This window comes from Sitophilus oryzae, unplaced genomic scaffold (genome assembly GCF_002938485.1).
Source record: "Sitophilus oryzae breed Bouriz unplaced genomic scaffold, Soryzae_2.0 scaffold_1744_pilon_pilon, whole genome shotgun sequence".
Lineage (NCBI taxonomy): Eukaryota > Metazoa > Arthropoda > Insecta > Coleoptera > Curculionidae > Sitophilus > Sitophilus oryzae.
In genome coordinates this window covers 668,051-684,508 of record NW_022146440.1, presented here as the reverse complement: position 1 = coordinate 684,508, position 16,458 = coordinate 668,051, and the positions used below count along the sequence as shown (strand labels likewise).

Sequence of the window (16,458 nt, the reverse complement as noted above, 5' to 3'; positions counted from 1 at the left end):
TCAAAATATTCTAATAAAGTTGCGAGGCGTTTTTTAAGACTATATTAAGCTATCTTGTATACTTCGCACTAAAAGAGGTTCTAAAAAGAACAATGTTCGACTGCAAGGTCTGCAACTAAATATTTAAAAAAATGCTTAAAGTATCAAAACTCATAATACAAAACTAAAGTGTCAAAACGAATGACAATATCAGGAAATTAATAAATAAATGTGGCAACTTGACATTTCTTATAGCAGAGCTACCATCTGAATCCCCAGCGGGAAATTTAAATTCCAGTTAGTCAGCCCGGCGCCGAATATGTCAATGGTTACCAACAATGAATTTAAAAATCGCGCCCTAGATTACGTAATTAAAAGTTTAGTTGGTATCAAATATATGTTTTGATTACACGCCAGTCAATTCAATTTTTTTCTCAATGCCAGTTCGTTGTTCCACCTTCTCCATTTTATCTCCTTTAAGCATCAGCTGAATTTCCTCCAAACTCTTTCCCTTAGTCTCAGGAATACAGAAAGCCGAAAACACTAAAACTCCAACCGCACAAACCGTAAACAGATAGAAAGGTACGTGCATTCCGTACTTATGTAATATCTGATAAAACTGAATAGATATTATTCCTCCTATAACAAACATCACATCGGCTACGGTCATGCCGATAGCTTTCATTTTAGCGGGAAATATTTCGGCGGTTATAACTATGGGTACCAAACCTAGTCCATATTTGAAAGCAGCAGCATAAACCAACACCGATGCGATAGGAATCCAAGACACTGCAGATACATCATAGTGAAGGTATTGAAGGTGGAAATAAACCGCCAGAGCTATAAGGCAGAGTGCACTGAGAAAACTGGAGACGATCAGAATTATTTTTCGGCCAAACTTGTCGATGGTGAAACAAGCACACGTCGATGCCAAAAGCATGATTACGGCAAATATGATGGCAGTTATGTTGTTGTCGAGGTAGATAGATCCAGCAGCGTTAAGGATGGGATGCAGGTTCATATACATCACGCTAATACTTGCCATATGTTGACCTAAAACATAAAAAAATATGTCTGATATTTTATAGATGAGTATCATACCCTAATGAGTTGAGGAGATGAGTTATGAACATAATTCTGTAGGTTATGATTGTCACCTAATTATAAAAAGTAATTTATATTCCCAAATTTTTATATAATTTCGTAAATAAAATATGAATGTTATATATTTATATATTAGTAATGATAAAAATATTAGTTAATTATATTGCAGAAGAACTACTAATGCTTAATTGTTTTAACCGATTTGTTAATCAGGTTTGTATACCAGGTGCGTCTCAAAAGTGGCTCAAAAGTCTCAAAAGTTTTTTTTTCCATAACAAGGAGCCGTCCTCTGCCGGAAACACTGCGACCTGTGAGGCCTATTGTTTTTGTCCCCCTTCTATATCTGCACCCATTCTCCTATCCCTGTGCCCTGCACTAGCTTATGCAGGTCCTTGATAGGATGGGAGCATAGTTCCTCCGGTTCTAGCCTAGCTTTCCCAAATAAAGAGTGTCGCTTGCGATCCAGAGCCTCGCAATGACATATTATGTGCTCCGCTGTTTCAGGATCTTTATCGCAGAGTCTGCCGCAAAGACTCCCTTGATACAGGTTGAGGTTGTTCAGATAACACTTGACAGCCATGTGTCCTGTCAAGAGGCCTGTTGTAATCCGCACTTTATTCCTGCTAAGCATTAGCAGTTCTTTTGCGGTTTTAGAGCTAGGTCCTTGGATAAAAGCCTTGCTGTGCCTGTGCTCCTGTCTGTTTCTCCAGTGGACATTGTGCTTTTCCTTGATCCAGAGTTTTAGTGCACTACGGGCCATACATTTGGGTATTCCCAGTACTGGCTCTGGACCAAGATAGGATGCCGATGATCCCTGCCTAGCTAGCTCATCGGCTTTTTCGTTGCCTTGGATGCCGCTGTGGCCCGGCACCCAGAATAATTTAATTCTGTTCCTTCGTGCCAGAGCTCCCAGTTCACCCAGGCATTCCCAGACGAGTCTCGACGATACCTTTGGGTTCACAAGCGCCCCAAGTACCGCCTGACTGTCTGAGCATATATTGATGAGCTTACCTGAATAAGCTCTTCTATTGTTTTCTCTTGCACATTGTAGAATGGCGGAAATTTGGTATATTAGTATTAGCAAAGGTATTAGGATTGATTGACGATTGATTCAGGATTGATTGACGTATTCAAAAAATTTTGGGTCACTTCCTGTTTCACAGGAAATGACTACAACGAGCGGTCTCACTATTGGAATTATATGTATATTTGCTTGGCAGTCACTGGCAGTCATTGGTAGTCTTACGGCAGTCGCCTATAATAATTACATGGCAGACATAGGTAGTCTTCTTCTATATAAATTGACACTATGAATAGAAGGACATATCATATGTCAACTTTTGATATTCTCGCTTAGGAAAAAATCGTATTTTAACTGACTGTGTTCAAATTTTTAATCAAGGAGCGTTGGAAAAATAGATTTGGACATTTAATGTTTTTCGTGTCGTGTGCTGGATAGTTAAAAGATGCTCAAATCGTATTCTAATCATATCTCATTTTTTTCAAATGGAACGAGGGTGGCTCATTAGCATATTTGGAAAAAGCATTTTTTACGAATAATTTGGCACCACACGCTTAGTATTTCGAGTCAAATTGTCCACACATTGGGCACATTTATGCCCATGGCACTCTAAATTGAAATTTAAATGCTATTTGTTTTTAATTTAAAATGTCAAAAGGTGACATATGCAATGCCATGCTATTCAGAATGTAATTTTCTATGAAATGAAGTAGAGAAGGATGTCAAAAATTGAAAGTTGTAGTCATTTCTCGTGAAATAGGAAGTGACCAAAAATGATTGAACACGTCATTCAATCCTAATTTATGTCATATACAAATAACATACCAAATCTCGTTTTTTTTATCTGAAAAAATAAAAAAGTTATAGGGGAGAGGCACTTTTCAGACGCACCCTGTATAACAACTGTTGACTCACTAAATGATACTGAAATTCATATTATTATTATAATAAAACGGTGCAAGTAATTTGTGTAAATAACTAATAATGTTAGGTTGTAAGATCTGATAATATTGTCAAGGTGTATGTGGCGCTAAACTGTATTGCTGGTTGCCTACGTGTCAAGAAACATGGCGAATTCACCAGAAAGAGAAAGAAATATTATTACAGAATTCTATAGAAGGTTCGAGAAACAATCAGTAGGGGTATATAAAGGCCCGCGATTGGCGGTTGGACAAGTTTGAAGTTTTATAATACCGCGTTTTAAATTGTGAATTAATTGGCGAAGGTGCCAGAACCGAGTAATAGTCGTTGCATAAATTGTGTTGTAAATAGTATAAGTTGTGCGTACAGAGTGAGAAAAATAAATTCGTTAAGTATTTTATCGTGAGTTTAAATTAGTGGACCCACGGAATCCGTAACAATATCTTTGAATAGAAAGATTAAGGAAGGAACATAATGCTGTCCATATTATGTTCACGTATGATATACGTAAATGGAGCCCTAATGTGTGGATCCTCGACAGTTCTGTTTAACAATTTATTTGACACGTTTAAATTTGATTCGAATTTTTGGGGATTTGTCAGTCTTTACTGAGCTTATTTTTGTTATTTATTATTTATTTGGTAGTGGTTTAGAGGTAGTAAATCTAGAAAGAAATCGTTGAACTTAAATTAACAGTCTGAATTGGAAATTGAACTTAAATTAACAGTGTAAATTAAAAATGTTTTTTTGCTGAACTTAATTTAACAGTGTAAAATAAAAATGTGGTTGTGTAGCATGTGGTAGATCTAGGTTAAAAATTTAGGGAAATAATGGAATAACCTTTCACTAGACTATACAGGGTGAGTCTTAAATAAGTGCAAATATTTTCAGGCCTAGTAGATATCGATAAAACAAACATATTTTCTCCTCACCGTTTTTTAAATAATTCTATAGAAAACGAATTATTTTACTTTGAAAATTTCAAAAAAAAAAATGATTTTTTGCTAAAATTTTGATAACCACCGGATCTCTTCTGGCTTTTCTTTCTTGTTGATTTAATCTACTACCTATGTTGCCATATTATCAACAAATAATGTTTTTTAACTAAAAACTAAAAAAAATCCATATGTTTTTTTCAGAAAATTCCAAATTTTCATTTTTTTCGCGAAAAAAAATTCAAATCGTGTTTCTGGGGTCAAAATATACTACCCTTAAAAATATTCGCACATGTTTAAGGGTCACCCTGTATATTATATATACGTGTAGTAAACCGATCATTTATGAAATTCCTTTATAATTAACTAACTATATATTTGTTCTTGCAGTTCTGCTTTTATTTACTACTTGTCAAAGATTAGATGCCAAAGATATAAATTACTGAGTATACCCGACATCATATTTTACACGTTTTATGATAATTTTTTGAAAATTTGTTCAAAGCTATGGTTCAAAGGATAATATTAAAATAAATACAGGTAATCTCAAGTACTAACTTTATATCCTATTATAGTCAGATTAGTTTTACTATTTCAAGAAAACAGAAAGCTAGTATATTTCAAGCCTTCCAGTTAAAAAATGAAGAGCAAATAGAAATAGTCATAGGCGTTGGCGGATGCAGATGTAGAAAATATAGTTAATTGTCACTTGTTATAAGAGGTATGGTGGGGTAATGGCCACAAAAAATATATTGTAATTTATTTTTATATCTCACCAGCGTTAAGTACAGTCATGATAATAATTGCTTTGCGGTTACTAGGTACCAGAATCAGATCTTGAGGGCGTCCCTTTTCTGTCTTTTGTCTCTCAATTCCAGCTGAGATTTCTTTCAGCTCTTTATCTAAATCAGCATGTGCAGAACGAAGTCTCCTTAAAGATTCTTTGGCTTCTTCAGGCCTAAAATCAAACATAAACATTATTCCATATTTTCTCTGAAGAATATTAATTCAAAATAAAATATGTTCTCGAGTATTGAAAAATTTCTAATAAAAATATCTATTTACCTACCTATTTTTATATATTAGGTAATATGGACTAGCAGGTTGAAAAGTGTATATCAGTAGCTGGACACTAGCTAAAACACATCCAACAATAGGTATGGAATAAAATGGAGTATATGGTCCTAAGCTATACACAAAAACCAATCCTAATAACATCATGATGTAAATTATCGACGATAAAAATCCTCTTATTTTTGAATCTGCTATTTCAGCTATGTACATTGGGGCTGCTACAAACGACATATCTCCAGCCATACCAGCAAAAAATCTAAAAAAATGATTATTTAATTTTAATAAAACTAAATTTTTGGAAATTCTTTCTAATCATCTCTGATGTTTTTCTCTGTTTCAACATTTGAATAATACCTTATCTTAATCTTAATACCCAGTATTGGTAATATGTAAAGAAAATATAAGTAATAAACGAGGTATAAATACATTTGTTCAGTTAATTTGTTTGTTAATATAATACATTTCTTCCGTTACTGGATTTGTCCTATGACGTCAAAAAAAGACCTTTGTTATTTTATATTTTCATTATTTTTATTAATATTGACACACAAAAATAAATTTTCATGATATTATTATTTTGACGAATTGTTTTCTTCGAATTATGACATTATAAAAATTACTTAAAATTATATTTAATATTAGATCATCTTTAAGTGTGGGTAAGTGTGGGTTTGCATGAATTCGTAATGCGTTGTCCGTTCTTCAACCAATAATATTGCATAAAATTGTTGATTGAAAGAATTGAGAAGATATGCAACCTTTTGGGCAAATTCGTGACAAGGCTGATTTGATTTACCCTTACGTCTCATGTGCTGTACAGTGGAGCCTCTATTCGTTCTGCGACCAACGCATAAAACACTCATTTTCTCTATTTCGGCCAGTGAACGCATATCGAAGACGGTGTGGAACTGTAAGCGACAGTGTTGCCATATTAAAATGTGTAATATCTATAATACGTTTTTTTTTTGACAAAAATATCTTTGGATGAAAAATCCGCCTTTATGTATTGAAAATTTATTCGTGTTAAGCATAAAATAAACAACAAAACTAAAAATTCTTCTATGGGTACTGAATATTTCGTATGATTGAAAAAAGTCGATTAGTTGGCTTGGACATGACGACTATTGCCATTTACCACCATAATATTTTACATATGAAATAACAGCGATCTTCATATCCAAGCCAACTCTGACGCCCTTCTTTGTTTACTCAATATAGTAGTTCTTTGTATCCTCCTCCTAGGTGCCTTCTCTGAGATTGGCGATTAATATGGTATATGACTCTCTGTCTAGCACTTGGTGAATAAGGGTGTTTCTCTCGGTGTGAGTCCAATCTCTTGTCTAACGTAACCATGACTTCTTTTTCCTCCCTATGCTACGTTTTCCATCGATTTTTCCTTCTATTATGAGCTGTATTTCCTCATATTCTGAGTGCCGCATTATATGTCCAAGGTAGGAAGTCTTTTTGATTTTAATTGTGCCTGTTAGGTGCGCACGAGTTTTCATTCGATTTAAAACTTCATAGTTTGTTGTTCTGGAGGTCCAACTTATCCTCAGCATCCAACGATACATCCACATTTCAAACGCATTAAGGCGTCCATGTTTCGCCTCAATATTGGAGTAGGGGCCATATGTAACATTTTAATGTTCTTAGCTTCGCTGGTATAGCTATTCTCGGATGACATAAGAACTTCCGCATATTGAGGAAACCGGCCCTAGCTATTTCCATCCTTCTTCTGATTTCCTTAGAGTGGTCTAGCTGGCTGTTTAATTCCCTGCCCAAGTTAATATATATCTGCGCGGTTTCGAAATGGACGCTGTTTATCATTATGTCGGTGTTCTCATTGTCTTGCGGATGTCTGTTGAAAATCATAGTTTTTGTCTTGACGGTGTTAATCTCTAGACTCATCCTGATACTTTCTTCTGTCAGTTTGTCCATTAGGGTTTGCAGCTGATCTTCGGATTCTGCTAATACCACGATGTCGTCTGCGTATCTTGTTTATAATTTTTCCATTTATTAGCCCCTTCTGGACAATTTTGAAGAGATTTTCGGATTATATATTCGGCATAAACGTTAAACAATAATGGTAACAATATGCTATCTGACACTTCTTTGTATGTCTACGTATCTTGTATTTCCTTTTTCTGTTCTGACACAACCTTTGTGATTCCAGTATGTGTTCCTTATAACGATAATATCTCTCTCATCCAAGCCTACTTCAGTGAGAACTTACTAACTACTAAGTAGTCAACGTAACATACGTACAGCTTCCTGTCCCCCTTCTAAAACCGTATTGTGATCTAGTAAGTTTGTATACTCAATAATTATTTTAAATTGTTTAATGATAGATCCGTATTATTAACGTACTGTACCAAAAATCCGTAGTTTTGGCAACACTGTCTCCGGCAACCAACCACTCTGTCGACTGAAAGTAGAACTACGGCACAGTATTCTTTATCCGCTGCGCTGTAAACGACTATCAGCGCGCAGCGGCGCAGAGCTAAACTAAGTCTCGGACAGGTTTTGTGCCACGAAATCGCCCATAAGGTTGCGCATCTTCTTACTTCTGCATTCAACGATAAAATCAACTATAGACGATGCATGTAAACTGGCACTGATTATTGGACCATATTTACGTGCCGGGCTATGCTGGATTTTGTAGTATCTCCTACTCACTAGTTACGCAAAGAAGGTTGGGTAGATTTTCTGAAGTTCAGCGTGAAGTAAAATATATACCACATTTCGTTTGCGTTTAAACTAATATATTAAAATAAAGTTTTACAATAATACTGATCACCTGTTAAGACGCTAAAAAGATCGATTTTTCGTTCTCACAGTACGAAATCATAAAAACTGACAGTTATAACTTTTTAAACACTGTATATCGATATGAAATATCTAAAGAGAATTAATAATTCGCACTGTAATGGTTCAATCATTACAGAATTCTTGCGTCAATTATTAACCTATCAGTTATAGATATTATATTTAAATTTTAATTAACGCATAAATTAACATTTCTCTAAAAATACAACTTGAAATCCAAGATAAATTACACTATGCATGTACAGGGTGGGCGTCGTATATAGACGGAACGGGGCTACCAGAGAGAGACAGTTTGTGTTTAAATTACATTTTGTGACATTATTGTACGTTAACTTTCAGCATTTTTTAAAAATATAGGTATAGCGTTCTAGAAGGGTATGTAAAAAAAGTTACACACTAAATCATAAAAACGAAACTATCTAGAGAAGTCTTTGTCAGAGGGATAGGCAACTTTAATAGTATTTTGTAGAGACAGGCATGCTCTATTGAATACCGGTATAATACACTAGGTGTTCCATTTAACATAAAAGAGGAACTTGCTTTTAAAGATGATCACTGTTCAATATTAAGTTTGTCTGACACTGTATAAATTTTCGGGTCAAGTTTTAATGTGGATTAAAGTACAACGATTATTTTAATTACATATCAGGCTCTACAGGGTAAATTACGATTTAGGTAGCTCTTATTGAAATTTAAAATTTGTTATTCATTTTTAGAAAATGATAAATACATAATATTTTGTCAAAAACCGTACATTTTAGTCACATGCTGCTTTAATAAAACTCAACTTTTTTTCTCCTATCATCCGAAAATCGGTTAATAGACTTCCATTAAAAAACAACTTTAATGCGTAACTTTTTTTGACGACATTCGGTAGAAATGTTTGTAAACCCAATGTTTTAAAAAATGCTTTAAATAAACCTACATATGCTCCAAAAATTTCATCTCAATTCAAACTGTAGTTCTTGGAACATCTGCGTCGTATGAGAGGCACCACACTCTGTTAAAACGCATTTACTTACCTAGCTACAAAAATATATTCTATTCGATTTGCTAATCCTATTGCTATCCAATTTAATAATACTACTACAGCTGCTAATAATAATGATTTCTTTCTTCCTATCTTATCTACAAAATATATCGTAAAAGGTAGTCCGCAAAAAGCTCCTATCAATGAAATTGTTTCCAGCCATTCCGCCTGAAAAATTATTAGACATAATCAGATTTTAAGGATCTTCAGCATACATTTGAGACGTTGCTTCAAAATAATTTTATTTGAAAAAGAAGTGCGGAAAAAATATTTAAATAATATATTAGACATGCAGAGGCAGCATTTAAGATTTTTATTGTTTGCAAACCAGGAATAGTAGGTCAATAACTGGATCAAATACAGATAAACATTTTTTCGTCCGGTTTATTAGTAGTGAAACAGAGATTGCAAATTTAACCTTTTCAATTTAACGGTAAACATAGAACTACCGGTTTACCGATATTTACCCTTTTTGTTCTTATCAGAACAAAATCAGAAAAAATATAAAAGCAACCTTTATCAAATTAAAGCAGCATTTTCAAATATTTCCTCTAATTCCTTCTTACTGTTTGGGCAACAGTCATAGATCTTATTTAATCTTCTGTAATTTTTAGAATCAGAGGTTTACAATCAGCATTATGTAAGTATTGAAGGACATCGACACTTGATACTTATCGTTGATGTGGAAGATGCTAGGGGGAATACCCTCTGGCGCTTTGGCTGGGTCTAAGGAGCAACAGGGTCTAACATTGTCTTGTCCCTGGCTGTAGTAACCAAGACGTATAACGATGACGGATGGGACTACCCTGTCTGTCATACCAGGTACCCTCTACTAGGGATCTGCACGGACCGGGTAGCCCGAACGGGCCTCAGGCCAGGCCCGGTACGAACACGAGCCACGGGCCGGGCCGGTTTCGCACTGTCAATAGGGGTCGGGCCTCGGGCCGGGCCGGTTCCGCACTTTAAATAAACACAACTTTGCTTCTGTACATGTTTTTAAGACACCCTGTATTATAATAGGTGTTTTTAGGCTATGTTTTTCTGAAATTGATAGATTGTCTGGAATCGACAAAGAACTACTTGGAATAATTGTAATTGAAGGGATTTTTGTAATTTTATTTTGATCATTTTATTTTAATGGTTCGGGCCGGGCCGGACTAGTTTAAGTTTTAACTTTCCAAAAACCGGGCCGGGCTTACGAAACCTACTTCTCTTATCGGGCCGGGCCGGGTCGAGCTACAAAAAACCGGCCCGTGCAGGTCTCTACCCTCTACTGTCTGTGGTCATGTATCACAATCAGAAGTCAGAAGGTGTCGGGAGGGGGTCTTAGCTTAACCTCCCGGACCAAGAAGAGACAACCTCACCAAAAAACTAAATCCTATGATGGCGGGACCAGGTCAAAGAGATGCGTTGCTAGATAGAAGTTTTAAGCACCTATACTGGTTTCAAACTTGGGGCAACCCATTGTATTCTGGTCTCCCTCACTTCTACATGCGGGGGTCTGTAGTGGACCGACTAATCCTTGTGGTAAAACAGAATTTTCCAGAACTCCAAAGTAAGAACATGGAGTTGACGAGTCATCAACTCGAGGGAGAAGGGCCATGGTCAGGTCCTCACAATTGACGTCAGATCCGGAATTGACATCAAATCAAAGACCAAGTTAAAGAGGTGGAGAAAATGGAGACAGATCCAGCCTTTACCTCAAGGGTACCTGAGCCGGAGACAAGCTCCTCGACTGTGAAGGACACGGAGGGCTAAACCCCAACCGTGGAAGGGTGTATACCCTCGTAGGAGATAGATGTCCACTCCTCGGAGGATGAACATTTTTTTAAAGGAGTATGCGTAATGTCCCTATAACAGGAAAATCCTCGTGTATGATGAGTTAAAACTGGAGTAAGGGAGAAACAATAGATTGTATTATGGGGTGATTAGGGGGGTGATTAACACCCCTTCTACTCATTCTACATTCTACAACTATTTTTTATATATTTTTATAGAATTTCTTGAAAACAGTTATAAAAACTATGATTATTTTAATAGCATTATGCAATAAATATTGTAATAAATCTATTGCAATCGTAATAAGTGTTCGAAATAAAGTTTTCGAGTTCTGGCTTCTAGACTAGTGTACCTACATTTATTTTTTTAATGACCACTGAAATTCACGTAATGTAATCCCTATTCCTTAGAATATTTAGTATAACGGAACCATCTTCTTTAGTGAATAAGTTTATAGATTATATTGATAAACTACCTACTTGCGTTTCGGTGGTGGGTATATGTGACTCATCACTGAGAAGATACGGTACCATAGGTGATGTCCATCCGAAAGACATACCATCGGAAGCAGCTACTAAGGTACCTAAAGAAAAAAGAAAATTACAATTATGTTAAAATATAGGTACCTCTATGGAATTATATTTGTAAAAGTATTTGTAATTGTGTAAGTGTTAAGTAATGTTGAGTTAGTTTATCTAATATAACATAATTCATAATTCTTGACTAAAATGTAATGAAATTATTGTGGTAGGTATTGTGTAAAAAATTCAAAATATCTGTGTTATATAAATACCATTTTATCGAAAAAAAAACGGCGTCAGCGCTGGCTATGAAATAAAGATCGCTGTTATTTTATATGTGAACTTAAATGAAGAATGTCATTGCGGATACTGGGTCCAGAGAACAGTAATTCTTGATAGAATTTTGTAGGTATACAAATTTACCTAGCCAACAAAAAAACTTACCTAGCCAGCAAAAAAACTTACCTAGCGAGCAAAAAAACTTACAATTTAAAACTTAAAGAAACATTTCCACCCACTCTTAACAGAAAATACAATAAACAATAAGATATTTAAGTTAAATAAAACATGCGAGCACTTTTGCGTTTTTAACAGATACGTTTGTAAATCGTCAACAAAACAATTAATAGACATAGTTTTTGTTAATTTAAATACTTTAAATTGATTTGTGAATGAAACATCTGGATCAATTTGGATCGTTTTGAGAACAACTTCAATGATACTTTGTTTTTGTTGCTGTTTAATCATGAACAATTTTGAATTTTAAAATTTTGATCATCTTACACACTGGTTGTAAATGTTTTATTTGTAATTTTAATGACGTATTTTTTTTTTAATTGTATTTTTTTATTATTTGTATATTTTTTGTGCTTTTGTTTGGTTTGGTTTTATAAATTTTTAACCTAACCTACTATATAATTTCCCTAACAAATTAAAGGTCATATTAGAGATTTATCAAAAAAAAAATATATACATAATTACGCTGACAAATTTAATATTAACAACACTGAATAAACAAGAAAAAATTTTACATCACTAATATACTATTAATGAAATATTCTCAACTTACCTGTGACAGCAGCAAAAATTTGAGATCCTGTATCCTTAAAAATACTAACGCTCTTAACAGTCATTTTAAATCACCTAATAGAAACTGCACAACTACACTCTCTATAATATGATTTTCAAATCAAAATTATAAAACGATATGTGAAGACCTGAGATATTTTATTTGCTCGGCCACACATAATTTAATAAAGGGATCATACACGGATTTCGTATTTATACGACACTCTTCTGACGAAAAGATGTTGATTACAATAACAAATTGTATTTTTGAGAATCAGCGAAAATCTCTGTCGTAATAAAACTAAGTCGTTTATGAGAGTAAACATTGTTCTGGCCAAGGCTATAGCATTAGAACTACTTTTATAGCAGCATTTTTTTTAATTGAAAATTCTTTAATCAATATCAAATATCAACATTTCATATATTCTTCTGTGAATATCGTCACAAAACAAACACTTAAAAATAGAAGTAACTAGTCTGAATAAAGTCTAACAAGAACAATTAAATAAAAAATGTCAAAATTTAGATATTTATAGATAGTCGAACACCTATCTATCTAATCACTCACGTAACTTTTAATTAATAAATTATTATAGATTTATTAATACGAAAAATCAAAACAATGAGATAAATTAAACACTATATTGTTTAATACCGTAATTTCTTCATTTTTTTAATATTATTTTATTTTTAAAATTCCTGTATACCGGGTGCGTCTCAAAAGTGGCTCACCCCTATAACTTTTTTATTTTTTGAGATAATAAAACGAGATTTGGTATGTTGGTATATGACATAAGATAGGATTGACTGACGTATTCAACTGTTTTGGTCACTTTCCGTTTCACCAGAAATGACTACAACTTTCGATTTTTAAATGGCACCCTCGGTATTTTTTTACTTTATTCGATAGAAAGTGACATTCTGAATAGAATGACATATCATATGTCAATATTTGACATTTTTGCTTAATAAAAAATCGTATTTTAAATTTCAATCTAGAGTGCCATGGCTATGTTAAAAACACTAATGTAGAGTCAAAGAGCCTTGGAAAAATAGATTTGATCGTCTAATGTTTTAGTGTCTTGTCCTGGCCGGTTAAAAGATGCCCTTTGATACCACACACTCCTTATTTGAGTGAAATTTTCGTTATAAACCGAATGTTATAATTTCAAATAAACCATATGTATAAACCATTCTATTCAGAGTGTTATTTTCTATCGAATAAAGTAAAAAAATACCGAAGGTGCAAGTTAAAAATCAAAAGTTGCAGTCATTTCCGGTGAGACATGAAGTGACAGAAAACAATTGCATACGTCCATCAATCCTAATTTATGTCATATACTAACATACCAAATCTCGTTTTTTTAACTAAAAAAGTAAAAACGTTATAGGGGTGAGTCACTTTTCAAACACACACGGTATACAGGTAGTTTCAAGAATAAACTACAATATACCATACTATAATATCAACATGTTAAAATAATTAAAATACACTTATTATAAGTCAAAAGTCATTCGTTGCTATGGAATAAATACATTTATTTCTTATGTTTTTCATTATACAAATTATTGTTGTTCATCAAAACTAAATTACGACAAATTCTGTCGAAACTGTTATCAACTGTTGAGAAACTATTTGCAGGAGGTCTAATTTATCTTTCCAGCCTCGCTTTGTATGTGTCTGTACATAAATGATAAGAAACTCAAATTTTATTAATCTTTAATAATTCGACAGTTTGTGTACATACCATTCCAGTTAAAATTAAAAAAAACAATAAATGTAACTTATTTAATATATTATTTTTCTCTATAAATTTACACCGTAGTAAATAGTAATTAATATATATATGTAGTTTAGTTTACTAGCGTACGAGCATATGCAATAAACAGGTACTTAGACTAACAGGGACAAACACATTTGTTAACAAAATCACAATATGAAAAAATTAAATAAAATAATTAAAGTCTACAGTAACACAGGCAGCTATAGGAATAAATACTGAATCACAGGAAATATAATCCATTGTTGTATTACAGTTTATTAAGAGTTCAGATAATAATATGTCCAACCAGAAGATGACAGTGTTGTTTGTCATTTTCATTCAGAGGTAATTTTTGAATGATTTTGGCGAAATATTTGGACATTGATTGGAGATACTTTACTTTAGATATTGTTTTATCAGTTCTAGAAGATGTGAAAATACGGCAGCACTTACAAAGCCAATAGAACACCTACTATTTATAAAAAAATATTAATCCTCATTTAAATCCTCATCATTTCCTCATTTCAATACTTTTTTAGAATCCCCATTTTAGAATAGATTAATATAAAAAGAATTATTCCTTAATAGATACTGAGGTGCCAATTAGTATACTATAGTTATTAATATTTTACTTTTGCTTTATATTTTAAATCTGAACTCTTTAAATAAACTTGGATTAATATATATTTTACATAAACTGACTATATCACACATAAACGCATATGTAATTCTTTAAAAGATATAGCTTTATTATAGACTAAAAGCTTTTAACAGTCCGATAGTCCTTTTAATTATAAACTCTTCTAAAATGCGTCTATGTATAGTCAATATGTATATACTGGGTGGTGCAACTACCCGGTTTATACAAAACGATTACAAATTTTCAAAACCTTTTATTGCACACCGTAGCCATATAGCATATAGTAAATATGTATACAGGTTGTTAATATGTTTATTACTCGCGGCAAGAGCTTTATGGTTGAAATATGGCAACCTCGGCCCGCTCGTCGATAGACGACGCGACGGGACGAGTCGGCAGAAAACCCTATAAGTGCATGCGTTCTGAATAGGCAGTGTGGCCATTCTGTTCCCTATAAGTAACTGTCACGTTAACAACCTGTATAGCTGTTATACAGAGTAATCCGGAAAATCCAAACTTATAACTATAAAACTTGTAAAACTCTATTTTTGTTAGATTCAAACTACCTATTTGAATTTTTTCACTTTTAATAAGTTACTATAGGTTTTAGACCGATATAAAAAGTAACTGCAGATAACAACGACAAATAGAATTAATCTATATAGAAGAATTTCTACAGTTGTACAGCGCTCCATTTAAGAAAAAGTTTGGTTCGGCACGGATTATCAGAATAACGGCCTTGTATAACGGCTATAGACTTGGGGCATTCCCGGAGAATATCGTAAACAACCGGTATATACTCGTATGTCACTGTAAATGTCCGAAATGCGGTAAAACCTAGATTACAGTTGAGGGTTGGAACCTTTGGTGTTACACAGCAAAATAAAAACACTAAATCACCACAATACACCAAAACACTTTTACTTTTACACACAACACGCGTTTCGCTAACCATGTTAGCATCATCAGCAGATGATTATAAACTTTTAGTCACATGATTAAACTTGACGGGCACATCGATGCCCACTTTTACATATTTTCTTTTAATCAAAATATTTTAGGAAACAATAGTAAATTAATTATAAATATATAAACAGTTATTATTTACATCAACAAAACTCGCACCTTCTTAACAGCACTTAAGGGACACAACGGGCTATTACTATCCCTTTCCCGTTCAAAATATTGTAATAAAGTTACGATGAGTTTTTTGCGGCTATTAAGCTGTCTTGTATCACTTCGCACTAAAAGAGATTCTAAAAAGAACAATGTTCGATTGCAAGGTCTGCTAGTAAACATTTTCAAGCTTAAAGTAACACAACACTATTTATTTAAACCAAAAACTCGTAACACAAAATGAAAGTGTCAAAACGAATGACAATGTCAAGAAATCAATAGATAAATGACACTTGGCATTTTTTATAGCAGAGCTGCCACTTGAATCCCCAGCGCTAAATTTAAATTCCAGTTAGTCAGCCCGGCGCCGAATATGTCCATGGTTGGCAACAATGAATTTAAAAATCGCGCCCTCGATTACATCACTAAAAGTGTAATTGATATGAAATATACATTTGAGTATTCCCAGTATGGATCAAGATATGATTCCGATGATCCTTGCCTTGCTAATTAATCGCCTTTTTACTTTGCCTTGGATACCGCTGTGGCCTGGCACTCAGAATCAGTAGAAATTATTAGAGTATGATCCAAAACCAAAGGCTAACAACTTATAGTTTTGGCATTTGAAATGGAATAAGAAGTACATACCTCATAACATATACAGGGTGGCGCACCTCATTC

The 16,458-nt window shown here is 33.7% G+C and overlaps 1 protein-coding gene across 2 annotated transcripts; it reads right to left on the bottom strand.

Annotated features, from left to right (window-relative positions):
* Window positions 1–274: 274 nt before the first annotated feature.
* Window positions 275–12,595, bottom strand: LOC115881912 (facilitated trehalose transporter Tret1-like). 2 transcript variants are annotated; one of them, XM_030899635.1, is made up of 6 exons: window positions 12,260–12,595; window positions 11,149–11,252; window positions 8,883–9,058; window positions 5,030–5,290; window positions 4,737–4,918; window positions 275–1,032 (listed from the first exon to the last, which is right to left on the bottom strand). In XM_030899635.1, exons 1-6 carry the CDS (start codon window positions 12,321–12,323, stop codon window positions 386–388), a joined length of 1,434 nt encoding a protein of 477 aa, XP_030755495.1. In that variant the 5' UTR covers window positions 12,324–12,595; the 3' UTR covers window positions 275–385. The 2 variants fall into 2 exon arrangements, with proteins under 2 accessions (XP_030755495.1, XP_030755496.1); XM_030899636.1 differs by lacking the exons at window positions 8,883–9,058; window positions 12,260–12,595.
* Between the last annotated feature and the right edge of the window lie 3,863 nt (window positions 12,596–16,458).

What these genes read in the sequence shown, in the direction of transcription:
- LOC115881912 (XM_030899635.1), bottom strand. Translation starts at nt 12,323, where the DNA reads ATGACTGTTAAGAGCGTTAGTATTTTTAAGGATACAGGATCTCAAATT. An exon ending in GAATATATTTTTGTAGCTAG is followed by an intron (nt 5,291 to 8,882) that starts GTAAGTAAATGC and finishes TCATTTTTTTAG; the next exon opens with ATTTTTTGCTGGTATGGCTG. An exon ending in TACCTAATATATAAAAATAG is followed by an intron (nt 4,919 to 5,029) that starts GTAGGTAAATAG and finishes GTTTGATTTTAG; the next exon opens with GCCTGAAGAAGCCAAAGAAT.